The sequence below is a fragment of the Argiope bruennichi genome, chromosome 9 (genome assembly GCF_947563725.1).
Source record: "Argiope bruennichi chromosome 9, qqArgBrue1.1, whole genome shotgun sequence".
Taxonomy (NCBI): Eukaryota; Metazoa; Arthropoda; class Arachnida; order Araneae; family Araneidae; genus Argiope; species Argiope bruennichi.
Window position 1 is genome coordinate 85,453,815 of NC_079159.1, and position 22,447 is coordinate 85,476,261.

The window sequence follows — 22,447 nt, forward strand, 5'->3', positions numbered from 1 at the left end:
AAATATCGCCATTTTGGCGATTTCATTAAAGTCAATCTGTATAGCGCACAATTATATAACTTGATACTTTAATATATTTTTTATAATTTGGCGAAATTTTTTAGCGCTTTTTGCTTGCCGTTAAAACCTAATTGTACCAAAAGAATATATATAGCAAGAACACAATACTAAAAATTGTCAATTAATAAAAGAAATTCAATATAAACAATCATATATACAACAATCTGAAAAGAGACGATATCAATAAAATACAAATCTAAGCCGTTGATATTGATAAATTTGACAGCACAGGGATTCCTATACTTTAGTTTACATTAATAAGAATCTAAATTATGTGCACTATCATAAAAACCTTTTTTTAATTATAAATTAGCGAGTTCTAAACCAAAATTTTATATTAGAGTAAAAAATTGTACTTATTAATAAAGAGTTAAGGATTGGCGATTCGTTGGCGAAAATCAATAAACAAATACAATTTTCTTCCTGTAAACTTTACGTAAACAGATGCTTGTTTTCTTCTCGTAAGATAGAAGTGCGCTCAGAGTTGCAATGCCCATTTGATTTTTGATGCTGCATTTGGCGAGTTTTGGCTCTTCCACCGTTAATTAATTAGTACAGTATATTACATACATATGCATATAACACTTTTTCTACGTTATCAACAGGATAATTAGCGTGATTTTAATTGAATTTAAACCTCTGTTATATGATTAAGGATTGCAAAATTCTTGGTCGAGTTCGTACATGGATCTTCGAAGTGGATAGAAATGGAGGTGGAAATTTATTTCCCCATAAATTTTTTTATGATTACAGATTAAAAGATGAATCTAATTAGGCGAATTATATATAGTATTATTACAGCGAACAACATTTGCATTAAAAATGTTTCGATAGTCGGAATTACTTAGAAGTTAGGAACTGAAAAGCGATTTTTCAACTTCCAACTTCGACTAATTTTAACATGATCTGTATTGCTAAGTTTAAATAAATCAATAAAATCTTTTAAGTTTACTTTCTTTCCTTAATTTGGGAATTGTTTAAATGCACATAGATTTAAACTTGTAGAAAAGTGAATAAAAATATAGAGTCAGAAATATTTATATACCATTTATGTAAAAATGGTCAGTTTTAGGAAATTTTAAAAGATTCTTCAGTTTTTTTAAATATGTTTGATTCTAATTATTTACATATATTTAAATGGAGCAAAACATAATAACTAGTTTGCAATAAATGTTGAATTATGCGATATCGATAAAGTTATGTATGGTTTGCTGCAATAAGCAATACTTCATTGCTTTTGCCTAAAGATTGAAAGAAATTTGAAAATATCAACTACGATGATTAAGAATCGATCTATCTTTACTTTCCAGCTTCCAAAGAGGAATTCTTTTTTATTTTTGACGAGAATTAAGGGAAGATATGAGGTCATTTCTCTTATAACACGTTTCAATAAACCTTGCTTATAATGGGCTTACATAATATTATATTATATATATATGTAAACATACACATTAATTATAAAGCTGTGCGTATGTGCGAACGTTGTTGCTCTACAATCCAGACCATTTGATCAAGAGCTAATAGCCTTGCACATATATTTTGGAAGGTGTATAAGTGCACTTCAAAGCAATCTTTATTTTTAAAGAAATTTATTTAAAATTTTAATAAAAAGTTAAATGAAATCTTGCCTTTTTTCCTTGCAATATTCAAAAATACAGCAGCAAAAATAAATAAATGGATTTCTACACCATCTTAAAAACTGCAAAACTACATATACGCCATCTTAAAACTATTGACATGTAATATTTAGATAAAACCTATAGCAGAAAAATTGTCGAATTCCGTTTTCTATCTAAATCATTAAAATGATGCATACCAATATCAAAAGATTATTTTCTCACCTTCATAATTATCGACAAAAAATGTAATAAAACTTAAAAATGCAGGTAATAAATAATTTTTATATTCACAATAACGTCATTACTATGCCAAACGATTTCAACAATATGCAACGAAAGCAAAAATAATAAAACTAAACTACGGCAGTGCATCAAAATATCCGGAGTAAAGGTATGGCCCTTGTAAACCTGCCACATATGGTCGATAAGTAAACATATTAAGAAATATATATATTTACTTAATAAAATTGAATGCCAGCTGAAATCACATCCGAATGTTATGTTTAAAAAACGTAAACCTATGTGAGCAAGAACCCAGATCATTTTCTGCTGAAGTATCTGAATATTGGGCAATTGCGGATACGATAACTCAAATATATAAAATATTAAACAAGGAAAAATACTGAAAAGGAGATTCAAATAGTATAATAACAACAAATAGATGCATTTGTTATGATATATATTACAATTATACGTTCGAATATCAAATGAAAAATGTCCTCTAGTAAAACGAAACTCAAAACGAACACAATAAGAATACGAGTTAATGCAATAAGAATGAAATATTTTCTGACATTATTCTTGAGTTTTCATAGTTTTTGCCAATTTCTGCCATCATATAGCTTACAAATATGTGAATTTATTCATGCTAAATATTTACGAATAATTTCAGCCATTCGAAATTTCAATCCAAATATAAACAACTGAAATTCAATTCATCATTCAATGTTACACTCAAATTGCAAATAACTTTTTGCAATGAATTAGCTTATAGAAATTTCAAAAACAAGCAGATGCTTAAGAATATTATACGAGGCGAACAAACACAATTAAGTTTCCAAATAAAATTTTGTCTACTTACATGATATCAAGTTAAACAAATCCTTCCAAGTACCTGACTGGCAAGCTCTGGTTGATGACTGGACAGGAAAGAAGGTTAAAAAGAGTGCAAACTGGTCGACGATTCGCTTTTATATGGCACGGACCGGCCGGTAAATATCACAGTTTTCAATGTAATCAACGTTTAGACGAGTTCTAGCGGCCTTGCCGCGGGAAAATGGTTTCAGAATTGCAAACGATTTTATTGGTAAACAATAACACGATCCGATTTTGGCTAACCGTAAACGTACTGCAAAAAGATTATTATTTAATATTAAAATAGTGGAAGCACTTCAGGATTCGGAACAAACGATTTTTCACATTTATTCCAAAAGTTTTACTTTTCAAATGAAGATTTTTAAAAACAGAAATTTTAAATGCTATTGACAGCTGACGTAATTTTCAAAGTAAAATACGGAATCAAAATGCACATAAACGTTATAAGCCTTATAAGACTTAGAAATATTTCTCACTTATAGCTTCAATTTTGCATCTATCATTAACTTTGTTTATTTAATTTACGATGATATACTCTTTTTTTTTTCAAGGAAAAAAAAAGGCGTAATTCTTAATTTTTGCACATTTTTACAAGTAAATTTGCTTTCACCAGTTTAAAAAAAATGAATTCAATAAATCAAATCTATTCAATCAAATTTTTATGCTGGCCATCTTAAAAAAGTCTCACAATAAGAAAAGATATTTTCAATATGTTTTTAATAACAATAATATTTTCACGCTTTTCCCAAGATGCAAATTTAACTTTCAGGCAGTTAAAATAATAAAATCGATGTTTAGTTTTAAATTTACAACGCTTATTATTCGAATTCAGCTCAAAAATTGTTTATTTTATTCATTTTAATCAGCTTAATATGTATGTTATCACGTCAATAGAACATAAGGCTTGTATAATGAAATGACCAGCAGAATGATTAGGAAAATATCGGTCAGATTTTTCATTTGTTACAGCCAATAATATCAATAAATCCTCTTTATTCCATGTAATTCATGCTAGGATAAATGTCAAATTTGACTTGTCTGCTCAAGTAGAAATCAATTGCGCATACTACAGAAGAACAAAAAGAGGTGACATTGCGACATAGCATACGACAACAGTACAGTTATTGCTGGAGTAGTCGCCTCCAGCAACAACTGATCCGCCGGGAATATAAGTTTGTATAAAATTGAAATAATTTGTATCTCCCACACCAGATGGCGCAATTTTGTTTATTATAAGTTTTCTTCCCTTTACTTGCGCATATGTAAATAAACAGTCTCTCTTCTGCCTTATAAGGTCGTACTGTCAATTTCTTTCTCTACTTATAATGTATCATAACTTCAGAGGTCGAACCTTTTAGAAAATTTCAGTTTATGTATATCTGATTGCTCTCCTATTGTTGCTATGTGCAAATTTGTATTTAATCTCAATTAAATCTCCTATGCAAAACTTCATATTTATGACTGCGCCGACAAAATATTTTTAAACATTAAATTCTGGCAGATATTGAAACCACTTTTTTTTTTTCAATAGCCTTCCACTTCTTTTGTTTACTATGTTCATGAATCCTCCTAATGTAGTCGAATTCCATGGCATATTGACATCTATTTTGTTTATTGTGGGATGGCATCATGTTCCATGGCATTAAAGTGCAATTAAAAATGTAAAAATCTGGATAATCTATTTTCTAATGGCGCGTTATATTTTGCCATAATATAACTTTTTCTGGTTCCTCAAATAAGCTGGGGAGATACTAAGCAGATATTTTCTTATTTAGCTTTCAACAACGAAAAAAAAATCATGCAGTTACAAATTTGATGAAACAATGAAAGCAGTCAAAATTTTAACAATGAAACGATTTACAATAATAAAAAACTAATGTTGAAAATTATACAAAAAAAAAGAAATTTAAAACTATCAATTTAAGAAAAAAATAGCATGACGATAAAAATGATATAAACAAAAGGACAATTTTTCAAATTTTAAAATAATGTAAAAATTAAATTTTTGCGATAATATTTATGTAAGTTCTTTTAGAAATAGACCAAATCATGCTTAATTTTTTAATTAAATTTAAAATTAAAATTTCAAAACAATTGCTTTAAGGTTCACATTCTGATTCTTCAAAGTATATTCATGCTAAATTTGATAGTCCTAGATCAAATGGTGTGGCTTATAGAAGTTAACATACACGAATTGATTCTATTTTGTTTTCATAATCCAATAGTGATTCAAATTCCTTTATATTTTTCGGGTCAATAACATAAAATTTTCAAAATAGCACAAATAAAAAAATAATTGTATCTAAACTTTGATATGGCTTAAAAATTTTTTTTTTTTTGAATGTGCAGGAGGAAGAAAATGAATGTAAAGTTGAATATATAAAATTAAAAAAAAAATTACAGGCGATGTTTTTAAGAAATCTACTATAAAATAACTCTACAAAAAGGAAAATACAGTAAAAAGTTGGTTGCGAATCATATTCCATTGGAATAGAATTCCTAAATTACTTACAATACTGCTTTTTTTTTTCGCCGTTCTTTTTGCCCGTATAGCGAGATGGCTTTCATCTATATAAAGTTAACTTGCCACATTCTTTTCAATATCTTAATGTCAAAATATTTTTTTTTGATACTAAAATATGAAATACCTTTGTATCTAAAATGAAAAGAAAAGATATGAAATAACTTTGTGTCTCTTTTTTAGATACGAAAGGGTACAAAATATTTTTATACCCTTTTATATTCCATTTAAATAAATTCAGCCCTTTTAGCGACAAATACGAAAATAAGATTATAAATAATTAGATACTTTTCATAGTTAAGATAATTATACATTATTTAAACATGTTAACATATTTCATTAATCGTACTTCGTGCTGTTTCCAATTAATATCCAAGTCCAAGTTCCAATTAATATCCATTTAAAAATTAATACTTTAATATGTGAAAAAAATCTCTAAACGCAAGAAATTATTAAAACTGAGTTCAAGGCATATGAAACGTCTCTTACATTAAAAAAAAAAAAAAAAAAAAAAAAAAAAACTTTCTAGATGTAAACAATTTATTTCATTAGAGATAACAAAATCTATTAAATATTTTTTGTTCTGCGAAAGGATAAAAGGCAGGTAAAAATGAATTATCGTTCTGCAAACATGAGAATTGTATAAATACTGAATTGAAGAATGCTCATTTTTTATCATATTTTATTTTTTATTTTATTCTGAACATATCTCTAATTGCATTTGCCTAATATGTTTACTGAGAAAAGTTTCATTATTTTCATTTTTACTGATTAACTAATGAAACCATTTTCAGTAAATACATTAAGCATTATTAGGTATGTTTAGAAAATTAAAATGCAATAATTTTTCTGAATAAGATTATTTATTTCATGTATTTGATTAAACTATGAAAGCATAATTATAAATAAATCATCACAAATGAATTACAAATTCAATATTATATAACTGATTTTAATTATATGTAGAGAAAATAAGAAAAAAAATTATGCGCATATTTTTATGCCTTTTACAATATTTCTTATAGTAAATACTCAATTATTTCGAAGCTCATTATAAAAAGAAAACAGCAAAACTAGCTCTTCAGAAATTGAAAAATGTACAAAATGCATTTAAAATTTGACGTAAATGTTTTTCATTTATATGCGTTCCATCAGTGTATCAGAATTAATTTTCAACCATTGTAATAATAAAGTACTTCGTTTAATATGACGAAAAAGACAGGAAAATTTCTTCATTGCTTGCGTTGCACAAGAAAGGAATTTCACAAAAACAGAGATCACTTGCAAAAAATGAGTGAAATGTGATACACATATCGAAACTTCGGAATTATTCACTATTGATGAATTAATAGAATATCACAATTGATGAATTAATAGAATATCACGATGAATTAATAGGATATCACGATGAATTAATAGGATATCACGATGAATTAATAGAATATCACAATTGATGAATTAATAGGATATCACGATGAATTAATAGAATATCACAATTGATGAATTAATAGGATATCACTAAGAATTAATAGAATATCACAATTGATGAATTAATAGAATATCACAATTGATGAATTAATAGAATATCACAATTGATGAATTAATAGGATATCACGATGAATTAATAGAATATCACAATTGATAAATTAATAGGATATCACGATGAATTAATAGAATATCACGATGAATTAATAGAATATCACAATTGATGAATTAATAGAATAATCTGATGCTAATTATAGCTATAATGTAAAACAATGTGAAAAAGGAATTTCACCTTCCTTTAGAGATTCAATGGACTCCATTGAGAAACTTCAAACTAAAACAGTAGTGGGAAAAAGAAAACATTCTAAAAATTTAATTCGATTCATAGCACTGTATTTAACACAAGTGCACACAATCAGCAAGCCAGATGACGATAAAAGATTTTTTTAATTAAACACCACCTGCAAACCCCCAAAATTTATAAGTAATAAAGGTATAATTTTTCTCAGTTTTGTGACTAATATTTAAATTTTAAAATATAATTTTTGTTTTTAATACCATAAAATAAAATACTAGTATTAGGTAAAAAAAGGCTTAAAATTATTTCTTTTTATATAAATTTGCATTATTAGCATCAGATTTGTAACGATTAAAATTGTTTATTAAAATTTCGTTATGCATTTTTTTCACGTAAATCGCTTGAAACACGTATAAAATTCTTCATTGTGCAGGTACGGATATATAAATGAAATGATATATTTTAATCTAATTTAAATCCTAATTAATTTCCTATTTTTATCTTAATTTAACTCATATTTTCATTCTAAAATATTCTCTTATTTCCTGATCCAATTCCTACTTTTTTATTTAACCAATTCCTCACGTGCTCTATAAAACTGTTCACTTCAGCAGGTTCTCACGCTTTGAGCGAAGGAATAAAAATCCTTAATGCTTACATTCTTTTAAGATTAAAGATACCTAAATTTCCCTTTCTTAAGACTATACGTGTCAAAGAAATCTCTATAAAAATCTCATAGTGAAACCAGAGCAGGGGAAAATTTTGGTCCCTTCTGAACTTGTGTCGCGATGTAGACTGACACATCTCTTGCCATTTATTCCTCGTACGTAAATTATGCGCCCCGAGGTAAAATAAATCAAAGTTCTAAAATTTCAAAAAAAAAAAAAATTTCTTCTTGGCCACGCATCTTCTAAAATGTTTACATATATATACATATATACATACTTTTCGGTTACTTTAATTGGTATTTTTTATTATGGTATGGTCTATTTATTTTTGCACTGATCATTTTCTCACATGTTTCTTTGCTACTACAACAAGTGAACTAATAACATGGAGAGTGTTTACTTGGAAAGTTCACCAGAGACATTATAAATATCAAAATAATTTTATTAAAATTTTTTGAATACTTTAAATGGAAATTTGCAGCAAAAACAAATCTTTTTAAGAACACTAACAGATTGATATTTGCAAAACTAGTGGAAGAATTCCATACAAGAAAAAATATCATTGATTTCGTAAATGAAAAGAAAAGAAAATCGAGGTAAACTTACATAACTGACAAAATAATTCTTTTCCAAGCTATTCCAACTTCAATAATTCAAAAAGCAAGTCTCAAATAACTAATTCAACTCGATGCACATCTGCTCATACGTAAACGAAAACAGCAAATGGTTCTTATCGCAACCTCAAAAAAAATTTCCTTCGAATTTTAAATTTTATAATCTTTTTAACAGAGCCAAAAAGCACCAATAAATTATCAAACACAATAATATGTGCTTGTCCCCAAAAAAAATCCAAACGACACTTTAAAAAAAAATTGAGTAAGAGAACCTTAACCTTGTTTGACTGTTCAAAGATTTAAAGGTAAGAACTAGGCTTAGCAAGAAGAATTTTATCAAACACCATTGCGCGCCGTAAATAAAAAATGAGATCCTCATGTATGCACATGGATTTAGTCTTTGCGTTTGGGTAAGATGGAACGATCATATATAAAAATCCATTCTTCCTAAAAAGCAAGCTGTGAAAACAGGCCTTTTAAGGAAGATTTTTCGCATAGCACGGAACGTTGAAAACATCAACCATGGGAAGATAGTTATATATGCCGGCAAGGAAGACACAAATAGTCTTCTGCGTCTGATATACGATAGATTTATTCAAAATTCTTTCGCGAATATCTAGACATGGAATAACGCCCATGTGAAACGGATTGAAAAGATTTATTCTTATGCTCTGGTAGGTTATTTCCGTGTGAAAATGGTATACTTTTGTGTTACAGAAACGTTGCATCAAAGGAATAAAAAATATATTTTTTTGTTAAGATTTTCCATGCAAGCGAATATTTCCTTAAAGTATTTATATTTTACACTAGAACTGCTGAATCAGAACAACAAATTAATTCTATATTTCTTCTTCTTTTAAATACAAATTATGTTAACAGAATGCAAACAAAAGATTGACTTTTTGTTAAGCTCGTTAAGAATTTTCCTGAAACTAATCTAATATGTAAAAACGAATTTTTGTTTGTTGGTATTTTATGCGCTGCCGTACCGTTCATCCGATTGCCTGCACTTGCGCGAAGGTTATATTCATAGTACAATTATTATATCGAAGGAAGAAAAAACAGAATAAATATAATTTATACTTCTCCTTTATATATCATTGAATTTCACTGAATGTATTCATTGTCAACAAGAAAATATCATTCTTTCTATCATTCCTAATTAAACAAGATAGCTATTTCAAATTTCAAACGATATATCCAAAATTATTTCTTCTGCGGCAGCAACACGTCGGTTACCAGCTAGTTATCAATTAAAACGTTTAAAATCAGTAATTAGAATACATGTTTAAGAACAATGTTAAATGGCATGTATCTGTTACTTTTACCATGTGACTATGGAGTCACATGAAGTAATTCCATTGGCTGATTGATAACAATAAGCTGCACAGTATTTACAACGGATTTATTTTTTAAATAACTTCTTCAATGAGGTTCATATAGGACAATAAAATTTTAACACAGCATATCAACACTGTTCATAAAAATATCACAAGGCAAAGTCACAAAGCAAAATTTTGATGCAATGATTGCATTTTGTGACAATGTATAACATACAACTATTGGAGAGCAGATGCAAATAAGATATACAAGTTTTTACATCAATAAAACAGCTCGGCAGATTTAACATACGCCATCTTGATGCAATAGTGATATTACATGAAAAGATTCAATGCATATCAGTGCCTTCTTAAACTTTGTGGTTTTTGTGTGTATTTTGTATTAATAAAAGTCCTGTATTTGTAAAAGAATTAGATGGGATTTCTTATTGTAAGCGATTAAGTTTAAAATGTTACATTATTCAATAAGATTAAGTGGATTTTGTTATTACAATTGGCATGCATCAATTGATATTAAAATATAAAACAATTTAGCGTGACTCGAAGGATTTTATTATTAAAGGCAGCATATATCTATTAACATTAAAATATAGCACAATTAGATGCAATTTATAATTTCAGCTGGCCTTCATATTTAAAAACGGATTAACATTAAACTACAACATGAACGCAACAGTAAACGCAATAAACACTAAAGCGTCCTACTGGGAAAAAAATGTTTAAATCTCTTATTTCCTCAAATGTCAAATGAACATAAAAAAAGAAAATCCCTATATCTTACTCGGACAGAATTCTTTATAAGGTAAAATACATATATTTGTTATGGAATTCTTGCAATGATTAACACATCAATGACATTTTCCCAAATTAAACAGAAATACAATCCAATAATAGAAACTGCATTAAAATTCGTTATATTCTATGAACGAACAAAAACATAACTAACGAAGATACCAAAAGATTGGAATTTAAATAACTGATTGTTCTATAAAAAAAATGGTTTAAAATCTTGCTATTGTGCTATTTTGAACTTTATTCCTAATTAGAATTCAAAAATTAATGAGAAATAATTAATATATTCGGCCTCCTTTAGAAGGGCAAAGAAATATATATGCTAATCAATATCCTACTTTGAAACTGAAAAGAACTATTCATGATTGGCCTCCAATTTAAGTCCATGGTCAAATAATGCAAATATAAATATCATATAATTTCGCATTTATAGTAAATTAAAAACTTATGTACGTGCTTTTTTGTCTGTGCATCCGCGATTTCCTTCGGCTTGGCAGATAAGTTTGAAAATGGTTATCGTTTGATGCTGTGGCTAGTAGCAGCTACAAATTCAAAGGGTCGCGTGCCAGCGATCAGGTTTTATCTAGGATCTTCCGAGCATATGAATATAATGAGAGTTGGAAAAAGCCAATGGAACGAACATCATTCGGTTAATGGGGTGTGAAATTTTGAAAAGGAGGTATTATAAGAGGAACATAAAAAAGAGACACCCAAAAGAAACCAGAGGCAGCGGTCTCTCCAAAACGTTCTCCCATACTCTAATAAACTTGATATTCCAAAAAAAAAAAAAACCTTAATGTCATTGGCGTACAATAGACACGAAATATTAACTTTTGGCGTGAATTTAGCATTTTTACTGAATCTATAGTGTCATGTTTGGCGAGTTATTTTGTGATTAATTTCTGACATGCGCTAATTGTTAACACAAATGTTAAACTTGCTGTTAATGTTTAACTTGAAACTTTAATATGAATATTCATCTTAAACGTTTATAAATATGAAAACTTGATAAATTATGCCTAAAAATATATCAAACAATATTTTTACCCGTTTGCGATCGATATTGTGAGTTTACGGCTCCTGGTTTGAAATTTAACAAAACAGAAGTGACATATGCTTTGAATTCAAATTCTTCTACCGAAAAGAAAACTGACAGCAAAATAATAAAAATACTAGTAAAAGAAAAACTTTAGACACTAAATGCATCGAGGGTTTCAATCACACTACAATAAGCATGAAGCAATTGAAATTTTTAAACCGTACAAATTTTTGGAATACCTATTTCACGGCAAGTAGATATCGTTACGTTATGAAATAGAATACATCAGTTCACATAACGCCAAAAGTTTGAGAAAGTTTCAATTTCAGTTTAAGTTTGAAATTAAACTCAAAGGCGTGAAAAGCAATTGAGAAATCTGAATGATAAAGGAAGGCAAGAAAGGGAACGTGAGAAAGTTATGAGAGAAGACCTCTTGAGCACAAACAGAAGAAAATAAATATGTTTTCGGGTTTAATTTAAGAGACGAACAACTACGTTTTAATCAGAAACCTTCAGTTTGTTTATATTTTGTTTGATCATTTAAAAAATAACAAGTATTGCCTAATGGATTCAATGCACTCAAACAATTCTATTAGAAACAGAAGACAAAGTAATTCGAAATATATAATTAGAATTAAAAAAAAAAGTCTTTTAAAAGGAAGTTTGCCTACAATTAACTTGCTCTGTTCTTTAGTTCAAATAAAATTTATTTCGCAAAACATTTTGTCCCATTTTAGGCGTCAGATTTCTTTCAATAACAACAATCTTTTGACTTTCTAAAAGACCAACTTAGACCAGACTCTCTACTAGACCATTTGACCTACAGATACAGAGATGGGTACAAATACATTGTGGAAGATAGAAATATGGCTCTCTGAAAGATTGTTTTAAAATTTTAATTAATTTAAAATCATGTTAGGTTTTAGAACTTCTTTGCCATAATTCCGAAAATATAATTATAATAATTTGTACAGCATATTAAAATACAATTTTTTTTTCTTTTTAAAGATATCAATTTAAATAATTCATATAGAGAAAATTTTACAACTTTTTAAAAATATGTTTTTGTCTAAAAGCATTTCGTTGAAAGAATTATGTACATTGAAGATTTAATTGAAATTAAATCTCTACAAATAAAAAAAGGATGAATCTCGCTTGCTCTCAGTTTGTATTTTGGAGCTCGCATCAGACCCTTTGACCTACAATTATTAAATTTGGCATGTATATAACTTAGAAATTAGGAATAAGCACCACACAGCTTTTTTTTTCTTTCAAATTTTAAATGATAAAAAAAATGAAGCTAGATTTGCGTACCTTTCTATGATAATTTCCAATAATATTATTGCACAAAAATAATTTTTACACTGATTCGAAATTTTGAAAAAATTGTTTTTTAATTACATTAATTTAATGGTTCCGCATATTTTTCATAAATTTTAGCAATTCGTTAAAAATATTGATTTGCCTCATTTTCAACATTTAAATAGGTCACATTAGTGTCTTGTTCAAACCATTTTATATTGTTACATTAAATATTTAATCGCGTGATTTTCTTTCATTGTTGAAAATTAATGAAGGAAGATTATGTTTAATATTTGTAGAGTTTACATGAGAAATAAAAAAAAATGAAATTACAGTACGGTCAAAGTTAAAAGAAAAGTGAACGTGACAATTATATTTTTATAGCATTACGATCACCCGCCATTAGACAGATTCGTGTGCACAATGAATAGAACATATAAGTCAATTAAACTAACATTGTTTCAATGTCTGACAATTAGATGAAATTACAGTCATGATATTACGTTCAAGCGATTTAACTTAAATTATATGTAATCAATATTAACGGAGAACCAGCTGGTCGCCAAACGCGTCTAGATTGAATTAAAAGAAAAAGTCGAAGAATTCGACAAACAAAGTAAAATATGAAAAACAAGTAGAGAGATAAAACAAAGTAGCCAAGAACAGCAAGTTTAACAACCAGTTTGCTGTACAAAATTTTAAAAAAAGAAACCCTGCCTATTATCAGCTTGTTCTATTCTGCAGTCTGGACATGCCTCGATTCGCTCCACATTTCGAGACGAGACGCAGGGTGGATTTGAAAAACAGCACGGACGAGGCCGTAAAACTAGAAAGTGTTTTTCGAATGTCAGACATAGAAATGGTAGGGCAGGACTGGATTGACCTTAAATACTTTCGCCATAAAAAATTGTCATTCAAACAGGCAGTTTTCTCAAACAATCTTTTTTTTTTGTTGTTCATTATCAATAGAATAATTTCAAGGAATGGTTTCGTGTTCTAATAAAAAAAATAATAAATAAATAAACAGGATTTAAGCAGCAATATTTAATATCATATCATCTTTTATTTAGTCTAGAATTAGACTAATATTTAATAAATACTTTATTCTTTTTTCAGTATAAACATATTAATTAAATTTAAAAAATAAATCCATGTAATTTTCATTAAGCAAATTATGTGTAGATTTCGTCTTTCTTCCCAACAAAATGAAAAGTAATATCATAAATGTGCTCAATTCCAAATACTTATAACAAAACTTTGTCGACCAACTGGCTGCCCGAAAGTATTGCTTATGTTTAATTTCAGTTTCTCTCATGCAAAATTTGGGGTTCATTATTCCTTCATCAAAATATTTTTATGGATTAAATTGTGACAGTCACAGACGCCGTCTTTCTTCTATAGCCTTACACCTGTTTTGTTTGTTGTGTACATGAACATTCTTAATGAAGTCCAGTTCAAAGACACTACAATACCCTTAAAATCTTAAGTGTCTGGATAATCTATTTCAAGTTGTACGCTGTCTTTTGTGATAACGTGATTGTATTTTGTGATTCTTTATGTAAACTGCCATGTCAAAAAATAATCAAAATCTTTCTTTTTTTTAGTTTTTAAGAGGGAAAACCAGCGAAAAGGTATTAGCCTCAATGCCGCAAAAAATCGACTACCATGGGTAAGGCAAATAACGCCCTGTATGTAATTGGCATACAATAGTTAAGAAATAATGATTTTTAGCGAGAAATTAGCATTTTCACTGAATCTATCATACAATCCTAGGTCATTTTTTAGTAATTAATCCCTGGCATTTAGCAATCAAATTTTGTTTTAGATGTGTCGTTTCCAACAAACTGAAACCAAAAATTAACACAGAACTACAATAGTAGTCACATAATGACATACCAAATTTCATTTATTTAGAGTATTGGGTTTCTGAGTTATAGGTTTATTAATACAAACTGACAGAAAGTCAACCCTTTTCATGGATTTGATTCTAAGTAACTACACTTTATATGTCAAATATGTGTACAAAATTTTATTCTTCTAGTTCTCTTTTTCGTTCTTTTTCTAGCTCATTTCTTTTACCCTTATCGTTTTAAATTATATTCGAATAGACGCAAAGACAAAATTCCTATGAAGGCATTGCTCGCAATTTAATAGAAATCTAATGACCATAAGGGTATAAAGAACATATACCAAATTTCTTTATTCTAGGTCAAAGTGTTTTTGAGTTATTTTAGTCACAGGCAAACAGACAAAAAGACTTAATGCCTAAAAAATGTTTTTCGATCTTGAGAAGTGGAAAATGTGAAGATTCATCACAATTTCGAATTCTAAGATTTTCTGACGATTATATTTTTATCTATGCTTTATATATGAGAAGGTAAAAAAAAAAAAAAAAAAAAATGACCCGACTTAATATTTTATGTGACAATGAAAACAATTTGAATTTCATGATAATGATGAAATATACAGTTGGAAAATAAAGTAAAAAAATATTTTAAAAATTGCAAAATTAAAAAGATAACGAAAAATTAGGTATTTATTAGGACAGCAAAACTGTAAACAGCAAACACACTAAAATTTAAAAAAATATATCCTTTTAATTGAAATTTATTAAAAAGACGATTATTGCAACAATATTATAAAATGGTTTAAAAGTATTTCTGGGTCTTATCGTGGAAGACCAAGATTTTGCATTCTTAATTAAAACTATAATTAAAATTTCAAATCGAAATTTCGAGGTGCGCATCTCTATCTTCTAAAGAACCAACGTGATCTTGCAAAATGACAAAAACATTCACTTTTATAATTAGAAGAGATATAAATTTATATTATTGATTTTGAGTTAATAAATATATAATTATCAAAGAAAATGGGAAAGAAACTCATTTCAATGTAAAACCAATTGCAGGATGAAGTAGGCCGAAATTCAAAATTTTGGAACAACAATAACTATATCCATCTTATAAAATCAAAAAAAAAAAAAAATGTCAAAATGAAATAATGTGCAATTTTTTCAAATCACAAGAGTCCAAAACATCATTAACAGTTAAAATCAATAATAATTCTACAAACTTTTAATAGTATCTGGATAAAGATTTACCTCCTCCTTTTTTCTTTTTTTTTTAATAAAATTATGTTTTTTGGAGGAAATGTTTAGATGCGAATCACATATTGATTACATATGAATTTTTTTCAATCTTGAACTGGTTATTTAAATAAGAAAAACATGAATGTACTTAACTTAACATGTTATTCGAAAGAGTAGGCTTACAGTATTCATTTTACAGTTTATATATTACTTATATTTTTGAGCTTACATTTTTTCCGCTTGAGCTTACATTTTTATTTTTACCATGGTGAATTCAGGTTCTAACACAATGCAAATAACACAAAAATTTGCGAGAGAGCGCTGTATGACATTGTCAGTATGAGAGCAGATAGAAAAAAAAAATTAATAATTAGCTAAAAAATGCTTTTTAACTAATTCGCGTAAAATCATTTTCTTTTTCAGGAAACACACCAATATAGATAAATATAAAAAGCAAAATCTTATCTCAATAGAAAATTGGGTCCAAATCGTTAGAACCGTTTCCGAGATACAAGAAATAAATTTATTTATACACAAGAATTGCTCATTTAAAGTTATAAGATATGTAAATATGTCAAATTGCGGTTTCTGAATTTAAAAAAAAAAATGAAAATACATAAGGCACAATCCATTCAGGGCGGAACAATCAATCAATTTCACACGCAAACGGTTCCTACTTCTGATGTGTCATCATTTGCTATTTTTTTTTAAATCGGAAAGGGAAATTTTCACAAAACAGGAAAATAAACCAAACTTTTATGAAACTCTTAATAAAAATGCAGATTTTCTCTTAGACATAATGCATACTAACTTATTCAGGATTCGGCATTAAAAGTTTGCCCAGTAGCGACTCTTAAACTCAAAACTCAGAAGCGTTGATAAAGTAAATTAATTATTATCTCTGTTACTCTGCCCATACCAGCGGGAGGATTATTCCCACAACTTTCTAGTGAAAAGTTCTATGTTTTTTTTGTTTTTTTTATTATTATTATTTTCTCATACACCAAATTAGACAAAGAAAAGGTAATGTAATCGTCAAAAAAATTCAAACTCGAAATTTTAACGAATCTCCCCGAATTGTAAAAACATATATTTTAAGTTTCAGCTGTCTTAAAACAAGATAACACGAAAATAATTTTGATGAAGTTATACATATTAATCTCGTGACATATATGACCTGTACACCAAATTAGCAGATTTCTATCAAATTTTGAATGAAATGTATTTACAGGAAGTATTCCTATCTGGCTGTCTGAATACATAATTACTACTACTAATGAAAGAGTTAGACGGATAAAATTTAATACAAAGCTTTAATATCTAAATTGTAAATCCATATCAAACGTAGAACCACAACCCTCTAGGTTTAGTTTACTTATATTAACGTCCCGTTTTAAAGCAACACTACGGCTTTGGAACGGACCTCGTAATTTTGATCCGCTGTCAGATGACGAGGACGCTATCTGAGCTGGCACCCCTCACTCCACACCACACTAGAGGAGGACGACGTTTAGCCCTGACGGATTTAGCGTGCAACAGGCCCCTTTACACGACGGTTCTGTGATAGAATCGGGTCTCGAACCTGAAACCCTAAGGCTGACGAGCCGAGACCTTACCACCAGGTCACCGCAGCCCACCACAAGCTTCTAGGAACAAGCTTTCTGTCAGTTTGTACTTTTTCACGCATTGAAATGCAATAACTGAAAAATGCAACAACTGAAATAAATAAAATTTGGTACACATTTTAAGCATCTAAAATACGTTTCCCTACCAAATTTTGAACCAAATTTGTCAAAAAGTCGTCTTTCATATTTTGATATGCAAGTGTTACATGCATATCAAAAGCAACAACTTGGATAAGAGAAATTTAATGTATGATCTCGTTACTAAAATTGTAATTTTGTATCAAATTCTGGTTCCACACAGTTGGAAAAAAACGATATCCAAAATGCACATTCGGTTTTCTTCACTTTATTTCGAAGCACAAAAACCTCAAGTGCGGAAATCAGGGGGGAAAAAAATGACCATCCTTGGTGTTTACGGTCTTGTCCAAGTTCCATATTTTATTTATTTATTTTTTTATACAAAATCAATACGGCAAAATTTTAGAGTTTCTAAGTTATAGTGTTTAGAAGCAGGCACACATAATTTCAAGAATGACTTATACAAGAATCTGGAAGGTTAATAAAAAGTGTAGATTCGTCTAGATCTCGAAATCGTATTTTCTTGACGATTACAACACTTTTCCTTTGTAAAAGAAAAAGTAGAACTCTTGTTAAATAAAAAAAAAATTAACTACTTTTTATTAAAATTAACTAAACAAAATGTTAAACTGCTTTTAACTTTTATTAAATAAAAATTCTAAAATTCAATGCAAGTTAAGTTATTATTATTTTGCCTTTTATCAGAAATAAACAAGCAACAATTAATGTTTTTCAATTTAGTGGAATTAAAAAATTATATTTAAAACAATGCAACTGCCGATGCACTTTCTTAAATATATATCTTTCACAAGAACGTGTAAACTATTAACTACACTCTCATTTAAAAAAATAAACAAAAACTCTTTAGAGCAACACTGGCTCAACCGGAAACTTCTCCTTTGCTCAAAAATTTAAAAGCCTACAATTGATTTAGTTCTGAGAAGAATGATTCTTCCAAATTTTCTTCTAGTTAAGCGGTGCTTCGAAATGCGCAGTGAACATAGGTAGAAATTATTCTGTGTTGGGACCTTTGAAGCCCAAGGCTTTAATGCGCCATGATGTTTTTGGTGACAAATGTCTTTTCATCTTAACTTGTTTATAGAATGCGAATATATGGACGGTTTAATATGCATTAGTTCATCATCGTGAACTGTCAAAAAGAAAAAGGGAATAATTGGTTAAGAAATAAGTTAATAAATACGCTTTTGAAATAACGGACAGAAAGGTATAACTCAGCTTCCACAATGGGTAAGTCGATACATGGTACAAAGAGTCATAGATAATTTGAACGACTGTGAAAACAGTTTAAGACTCGCCACGATGTTTTAATTTATGGATGAATTGCAAAATTTAATTATTGTCATTTACACAAGTAATATATTTTCGACACTAGCATAGTATATTTAAAAGAATGTATACGATTTTCCTCATTTTCTTATGAATAAAAATACTCTGCAGGAAATTCTTAACGACTTCAGAAAAATTATTTATAAGTTTTACGCAATAAGAAGGGCAATGTCACCATATAGTAGTTAAACTTATATTTAATAACATTGTTAACTTTTTTTTTGAGATTCTATCAATAAATTAGATAATAATATATATATTTGAAAGTTATTAATTTATACAAATGTTGGTAGAATATTGCTTGCATGGAATTAAATCTAGCAGTTTTTAATCCAAAAAAAAACTTTTTAAATTAGTAAGTGATATCAATATAACAAATAAAAACATTTATTTTAGCTAATCAAAAATGTCCAGCTTTGAATTAAAAAAACGACATATTACTAGACATATAATTTAACACGAAATCGTAAAAAATAAATAAATAAAAAACATTGAAACAATTTATTGTTTGTTGTTGAAACTTTATAGTGACCATGTTCCATCGATTTAAGGTTGCAAAGCATGGTTCCGACCATAAAAAAATATTAATTTTTAGAGACATAAATTACCAGCATAAATTTTAAATTGAACATACTGAACCATTACGGAATAAAGGCATCCCATTCGGAATTTATTTTGAATGGTGAAAAATGGTCCAGGCCATGATAGATGACAAGAAAACGTTATTTTCCAAAGTGACGATGCTCTTAAACAAAGTGTAAGATAGGTGGGGAAAAAAATTAGTAGCATTTTAATTTGATTAGTCAACTCAAAGGCCGTGCCTTTAATTACCATTAAAAAAAGCTTTTCCTATTCAGCTGTTCTTATAAAAAGAATGTTCGTCCAAAATTCATTAGGGTATTCTTAAGAAATATTTTTCTGCCTTCATTGAATATAATTGTTCCGTATTCATATTTTATGAATGATGTAAATAATTGTTTTTATTACTAAACATAACGAAATCCTTATATTCTTTCTTGCTTTCAGACCAGCGATAAGGAGAAGTAAAATCTCCATAGGTACAGGTACTCCACAATGGTACAGAGAAGAGGGTAAATAGTGGGTATGTGGAAAGCCCACATTCCGGAACTTTGTCCCGGGGTCCGAATCCAGGGTTCCTGGACATAATGGATTATATATCTTAGTTCACATGCCGAGAATCAAACCAGGAGCGCCCACATAGAAAGCGAGCAGTTCGATAGTTCTGACAGTTCTATATCATCTTTAGTTTTTCGAAAAGTGATCCTATGACAGTATTGTTAAAAAAAAATTAAAACATAAACAAACGTCTTGTACTTACTCGAAAAAGGACCGAGACATATTCCCATAATATTTGGTAATTGAATTATACTACCACAACATTCGTATCCTTACCGTCACTTAAGCTGTAGTATTATTAAGGAGGGCTGAAAATTGTATTTACCCTTCAAAGCAGTTCACACAAAACCCAAATCAATAATTAGGATAGATTATCGTTCTGATCCCAGGATTGAAGAAAGAAAAATTCCGATAGTTCTAAAATAATCGATAGAGGGATCTGCTTGTCAAGAATGCCAATGCCACCATCCCAGCGGATGTTTATAAGTAATCAATGATTCTCACTACTAGATGTCTCCCTGGCGAAAGACGTAAATCGTTGTCTTGGCAACTGTGGGAGTGAATGAAATGCGAATAAATGTAAAATCGGAATCGTCTTTGTATATAATATCGTAATGTTGGACATCTTTGTGATATTTTTCCAGCTTTGCATCGCCAAATATTCAATTTTCAAAAAATTAATCTTATATAAATGGTACAGTACAAATAACTTTTATGAATAAAGCTGAATGCTAATTATAATAATTAAAGACAGCATAAGCATTTAAAATTCAAAAATAAATTAAAATTGCAAAAAAATTTAAAGAGTTATACAATTAATTAGAAAATTGGTATTTTAAATACATTTACACGAACGAGTTTCTTCAAACGAATTTTTTCAAATATAAGACTGAATCTCATATTTAATTTTTGCTCTAAAAGACAAATTATAGCTTATTTTTTAGATATTTTTTTCAAGAATTAAAAAGATACCGGATCCCTTATGAGGACATACTTACGAACCATAAATTACCGGTAGTCATATATAATAGATTCGAATCATTAACTAGTTCGAATCATTTACTCTGATTCTAAGGAAAGAACACATTTACTTATACGACGGCTTTCCATCTTTGAACTCTATATGTCCTCTTACATCGCGGATTTTTTTTTTTTCATATAAAAACTATCTGCGCTTTTATTTACATATATATATCTAAATCATATTATCAATGGCTTTAATTAATAATATCAATAAATTCATTATATTCAAATTATATAATTAATATTATTTTTCTAACGTTGAATAAAATGGCAAAATAAACAATGGATGCAGAAATATGTCAGTGTGGCTATAATCCTAAATGGATGCTCATGGGGATTCATAACAACTTAGATGCCTCTTGCCAATTGACAAATCCTCGGGAAGACTTACCATATTATTACGATTGATATAATAAATGTGCCAACAAAGAATTTATTTTTTGGCATTTCTTTGAACAACAGCTGCCCCTTCAAAAGTATACTAAAATACATTTTTGAACAAAGTTCTCATTTTTGCCTTCTTTTAAAGTTTAAAAAGTCCATCTGGTACTTGGTAATAATATTAAAAAAATAAATAATTATAAAAAAATTTGAAAAGAAATGCATAATAAAAGAAAAAAAATACTAAATTAGTTTTTAAAAATATCATGCAGAATTCCACATAAAATAAATACGAAATGTACATAAAAGCGCAAATTAATTACCTATCTCAGATCTTCTAAAATACAAGTGGCTGGCAGTCAGAAAATTACGTTAAGTGCTTGGAGCTCAATAGTAAAAAAAATAAAAATATTTAATCACATATAATTGATATATTATTATTAATCCGATAACGGGAATTCGATTTAAACCAAGTAGGAAAAGATTTAGTTCCAGTTTCAGCACTAACTGCACAGTAAGCTGTGCATAGTTCATTAAAACAACTGGTACCATAACCAACTGTGGTTCAATCAGTTTATTTCTACTTATATTCAGAATAATGATTTTTGAAGTATAATTATTAGTATTGGAGACGCTAACAAGATAATGCCACCTTTTGCAAACTGACGTCACAACAAGAGAATATCGAACAATGAATTAACATTTTGTTATTTGACATTAATGGCAACACAAAGATAAATAAATGCAACAATTAAAAATGTATATTTTTATAAGCGTCAATGATAATGCACATGGTTAAAAAACTTCGTTCAATTGGCCACTTTCAGCATATTTTCCTATGCAGGAAAGAAAGACCAGTGTGCCTTTTATATCTTCCCGCTGAAAGATTTTGCTCAGAATTTATATAGCTGTACAATTTTACAATCTGCAATGTG

At 28.6% G+C, this 22,447-nt stretch overlaps 1 protein-coding gene across 4 annotated transcripts in view; it reads right to left on the reverse strand.

The window, feature by feature from the left end:
• LOC129984032 (UDP-N-acetylhexosamine pyrophosphorylase-like) overlaps positions 1 to 22,447 on the reverse strand; it is an 89,909-nt gene that overhangs the window by 32,593 nt on the left and 34,869 nt on the right. The window contains exon 1 of one of the 4 annotated variants that reach the window (XM_056093788.1): positions 2,761 to 2,904. The exons of the other annotated variants lie outside the window; for them this stretch is intronic. Coding sequence (XP_055949763.1) covers positions 2,761 to 2,762 — 2 coding nt within the window. The 5' untranslated portion in view covers positions 2,763 to 2,904. Of the gene's footprint in view, positions 1 to 2,760; positions 2,905 to 22,447 lie in introns of those variants that run through there. 4 annotated transcript variants of the gene reach the window in all.